The following is a 5140-nucleotide window of genomic DNA, read 5'->3' on the forward strand; positions in this document are numbered from 1 at the left end:
CAATCGCCCGGTTGCACGGAGCCGTTAGAGGAGGATTTCTATCCTCCCTCCGTGCAAGGGTATGTGCCGGGTGCTCCTGGCATTGTTGGGGTTTTAAACCCCTGTGGGGGGAGGGGACAAAGGCACCTCTGTGTCTGGGGACGACGTCCTTTTCAAGGCGTGCGTCCTGGCAGAGGGGTTGCCGGAGTCCCAGTGGGGGGGATGCGGTTGGCTGGGGGGTGCCTTGTGTCTGTGGGCGACATCCTTCGGGGCGTGCGTCCTGGCATGGGGTGCCCTCTCAGCGTCTCGCAGTTGACCGCGGGGGTCCTACCGGGGCAGCCTGGTGGGGTGGGCCCATGGTCCGGGGGGGGGATATGGTGGCCGGTCCTCCCTGCGTTCGGGTGGCGTCCATAGCTGAACGTTCCCTGGCGCGCGGTGGAAGCGGCGTCCCACAAGGGGAAGGGCCTGGCAAACGGCCTGGAGTGTGGCTCCAGGATACGCGCCAGGTAGGAGAGGCGACGGTTCGGTAGTTTTTTACGTCCGGAGATATCAGGACAACCGGGCTTGCCCGGACTACCGTCCCGGGTCGCACCGAGCCACTCGGACGTATTCCGAGCTCGGGTCGGTGCGACGGAGGATGCAGCGGCTGGGTGTCAGCGGGGGGAGTCTCTCCCGCGCTGGTCTCCAACCGCTGCCAGCCGCCAGAGCCGCTCGGACGTATTCCGAGGTCGGGGTCTGGCGGCGAGAGTTCGAGTACCCGGTGGCTGCCATGACCGTTTCCCTTCCGAAGCGGCGGCCACCGGGATGGCGCACGGCCCCAGATCTCGAGGATCTGGGGCGGGACGATAGCTGGTCGCCACGGCGGGCAAGGTGAGGTAGGGGAGCGGCTGCCTCACCCCAACCGTCCGTGGGGCCCCCTGGGTGGCGCCACCCACTGCGGTACCCGCGAGGTCGGAGGCGCGGGACCCCTGAAAGCCCATGGGGAATTAAACCTCCATGGGTCAGTAAGGGGCCGGAGTCCTGTGCCGGCGCTGCTTTGAGCCGTCGGCCCGTGACATATCCCGACCCCCCGGGGGAACTTGGGGCCCCCCGCTGGCAGTGTTGCCGGTCATGTTTCGGGGCACTCCTGGTGGGGGTGAGGGTATACCCGGTCGGGGGAGCCGCAGTGGGAAACGGGATTTAAAATAGAAATGAATTCCAACAACAAAATAGAAACTCGAACAACAAAAAATAAAAATAAAAATAAGAGAGAGAAGGAGGGACAGGAACCGATGGATACCACCCCCCCTCCTACAGAGGGGGGACAGGGTCCATCAATCCTGGATCGGGATGCATACTATCCAACTCCACTCATGCCGAGTTGGAAGGAGGGTATCTCTCGAGATTACGACATGCAATTACAAGCAAGCGTAAGACTCGAGAGATTGGACGAAAAAGACCGACCGATCCACAGATCGGAGTCCGAGTTGACAGCCCTCGATGAGCGCGAACCCTTGCCTACCGGGGGGATAACTGCCGGGAAAGATGACCTGGCACTGCTCCCTGAGAAGAGACCAGTAGGTCGCCCCGAAACAACCGAGAAATCAAAAAGGAGAAAGGAAAGGGCAGCGAAAGAGCGCGAACAAAGCGCAGAAAGGGAAAGAATGAAACTGGAGGGAATCATGCGAGGAGACGTGGAGGTCCCGAACCCAGAACCAACTAAGGCCACAAAGAGGTGGCAAGATATAGAAAAGGAGAAAGCAGAATATTACAGGAACGCGACCACGGAGAAATAACTGCGGACCTCCTTGATAAGACCCTGCGCGTACAGGCGGCGGCAGATCGCTCAAAGAACTTGAGGGGTGATTACGTCCGACTGTTCAAAAACACTGTGGCCTTGATAAGGGATGCACTGGTTGAGTTGGCGGAAAGTGCCAGTGGAGCCAATACGGATGCGAGGCTGGATGTGCTCTTCGACAAAGTCAAAAAGCTCAAAGAGGACAACCAGAGATTACAGGACCGGTACGATAGGCTGTACTCTAGTTATCAAGACAAGGAGGCTAGAGAGTGCATAAGAACCGGCACCACTCTGGAATCAATCCAAACGAGAGGAAGGACCACTGAAAAAAGGAAGAACGAACCGCAGAGGACCTCGCTTCCACTCGAGAGTGGGGAGGCCCAAAGCGGTCCGGAGAAGGAAACCCCAAGCCGCCCTCGTCCATCCGCAGATGGGGAGAAGCTCGGGGGGAAGAGGGAGTTGAGAGACCCACTGCCACCCAGGGGTGGGAGGTCCCTAAACCCCCAAGGAACGGAAGGGAAAGAGAAGAGGAAGATGGAGACCGCAGGCAACAACCAGATGGCCCCAACCTTTAATAAGAAGGATTTCCCGAAGCTAGGAGGAAAAAAGATCCAAAAGAACCAAGGAAATAGCCAAAGAACCAAGGAATAAGCCAAGGAAAGAACCAAGGAATAAGCCAAAGATCACCAGTAATGTCATGGTTGTCGCTCCAAAGGAGGCAGCCAAGGACGATGAACTTAGACGGCTAGAAAAGGATAAGGCCCAAACAAAAGGAGCCTAGGAACCATAGAAAAGAGGATCCGGGAGTTAAAACTGTCCGGATCTTCCGCATCTTTTTCTGGAAAGAATGGAGGACCATCCTCTTCCTCCTCGACACCTGAGTCCTCCGATAAGAAGCCTCAGGTTGAAGGGAAAGGGAAGAATAAGAAGAAGAGAGGTAAGAATGTGGTGACGCAAGAAGATGCCCCCAAGGAGGAGACCCAGCGGAGGACAGAAACGAAGGCCGCTCCTAAGGCTGCTAACACAGCAAAGGTAGAGGTCCTTCGCTGAGGTTACAAAGAGAAAAGGGAAGGCAAGGGGAGCTCTGGCTTCTTCTTCCACAACCCCGTCCTCCACGAATGGAAATAAGGCGACAAGGAAGCCACTTACCTCGCCACAAAAAAAGATGAGGAAAAGGAGACCGCCTAACACAGCGCCAGTTGTGATTACGTGCCGAAACAGTGCGTATGAAAGCAAACTGAGAGAGGCGAAGGCAAAGGTTAACATTGTCGAACTCGGTATCCCCAACATTGGTACCCAAACGGGCTGTAACCGGGGGATACATGTTCGAGGTTGCCGGAGAAGATAGGGCCGCGAAAGCGGACAGGCTCGCGGCAAAACTCCGCGAAGCCATTGGAGGAGAAGGGGTCAAGATCACTCGGCCACAAAAAATGGCCGAGCTAAGAATAAAAGGCCTTGACGCCTCAATCACCCCATCGGAGGTCAGGGAAGCACTCCCCCAACATGAGAAGGCCGACTTGCTGGCCAAGCAAATCGGCGAGGCCCTTTCCGGGGTGGAAGGAGTGCGAGTCTCGCGTCCCTTCCCCACCGCGGAGATCCGTATAAGGGATCTCTGCGACGCGGTGGAGGAGGGAGACTTGGCGAAGGCCGTGGCCTCTGCCGGTAAATGCGCTCTTGAATCGGTAAAAGTTGGGCCGATCAAAGCGACCGGCAGAGGGCTCGGCACGGCCTGGGCGAGGTGTCCTTTGGCGGCCGCAAATGCCTTGGTGGCCGCCAAGAAGCTAAAGGTTGGCTGGACCCTCGTTCGAGTTGAAGCACTGGAGGTTAGGCCCCTCCAGTGCTTCAAGTGCCTCGGAAAGGCGCAGTGCCCGAGTGACGTCGACCGGAGCGCGCATTGTTACAGATGCGGACAGCCTGGTCACGTCGCTCGGGACTGCGCTCGGCCGCAGCGTTGCCCGGTGTGCGCGGATCTGGGTATCCCATCCGCGCACAGGGCCGGGTCGAGGGGATGCAATGCCCCCAAAAAGGCTAAGGGGGGGTCGGGTAAAGCCCAACCGGGCAAACCCGATACCCCCCGCAAGGGGGAGAATAGTCTCCCCCCTCTAAAGGAACGGCAGAGGCCGTAGCCCCCATCCCCTCCGCGAAGGAGGTGCCGATGGAGGCGGAGTCCCTCCCGCAAAGGGAGGAGGAAGAAGTGGGCGATGCGCCCGAGGCTTGCTCTCCACTGATAGTGGTGGAGAGCACCCCCATGGAGGTGGCAATGGAGGAGCCGCACGACCGAGAATAATGGTCACGCGGATCCTCCAGACCAACTTAAACCACGCCTGCCAGGCCCAGCATCTTATGACGCAATGCCTGGCAGAGCGTGGTTTGGGATTGGCGATCGTCGCCGAGCCGTACCGGATCCCCGAAGATAACCCGAATTGGATCGGGGATACCGGCGGCACGGCGGCGATCGTGAGGGCGGCCATAGATCTCTCCCCCCCTCTCCAGACCATCGAGAGAGAAGCGAGCTACATCGCGGCGAGGTGGGGGCCATACCACGTCATTTCGTGTTACGCCCCCCTGAGGTGGGATTCCGGCGAATTCGATACGCTCCTGGAGCGCGTGGGGGTGGTCGTTGACGACATTCGTCACGACGCCCCTGGCGCTCTAGTCATAGTGGCCGGGAACTTCAACACGAGGTCTCCGGCCTGGGGCGATAAACGCCGGAATCCCAGGGGGCAACCCCTGGAGGATTGAATGGGCGGGCACGGTCTTAGTCTTTTAAACGTTGGCCGTGTCAGCACCTGTGTGCGGCCGCAAGGGGAGTCGATATTACGATGGTCTCCCCGAGCGCCGCACACAAAATCACTAGCTGGCGCGTGGTCGATGATCTGAGGGGGAAAACCCTCTCGGATCATCAATACATAGAATTTGTATTGGGGACCGCGTGCCGGCAGGTGCGACGCCCGACCTCCGGGGGTGTGAGGCGATGGGCTCTTACCAAGCTGGATGGAGAGAAGTTGGAGACCGCCCTCATGGCCACCACATGGGGATTGGGGGATGGAGAGGAGGGATGGGACATCCACCAAGAGGTGGAGTGGTTGCGGCGCAATATGCATCGCATATGCGATGAATGCATGCCCTGCGCCAAGTCCCACCCCTCTAGAAGGGCCACTTATTGGTGGACCGACGAGCTGGCGGAGCTTCGCCGCTCGTCGGTCCAGGCCCGCAGGGCCGTGTCTCGACTGCCCCGAGACGCGGACCCGAACGAGAAGGAAGAGGCCCTGGCCGCGTATAGAAACGCCCGGTGCGCCCTCAGCCATAGTATCAGAAGGTCCAGGGAAAAGTGCTGGGACGAGCTTCTCTCGTCCCTCAACCCGTGGGGGCGTTCATACAAGA

At 59.1% G+C, this 5140-nt stretch overlaps 1 protein-coding gene across 1 annotated transcript; it reads left to right on the plus strand.

Annotated features, from left to right (window-relative positions):
* Positions 1–4042: 4042 nt before the first annotated feature.
* LOC145976608 (uncharacterized) lies at positions 4043–4498 on the plus strand. Its single transcript, XM_083107839.1, has one exon. The coding sequence runs from the start codon at positions 4043–4045 to the stop codon at positions 4496–4498; it is 456 nt and encodes a 151-aa protein (XP_082963965.1).
* Positions 4499–5140: the final 642 nt, after the last annotated feature.

The sequence above is a fragment of the Camponotus vicinus genome, unplaced genomic scaffold (assembly GCF_025532165.1).
Source record: "Camponotus vicinus isolate PSW18456_S1 unplaced genomic scaffold, iyCamVici1.0 SCAF_9, whole genome shotgun sequence".
Lineage (NCBI taxonomy): Eukaryota > Metazoa > Arthropoda > Insecta > Hymenoptera > Formicidae > Camponotus > Camponotus vicinus.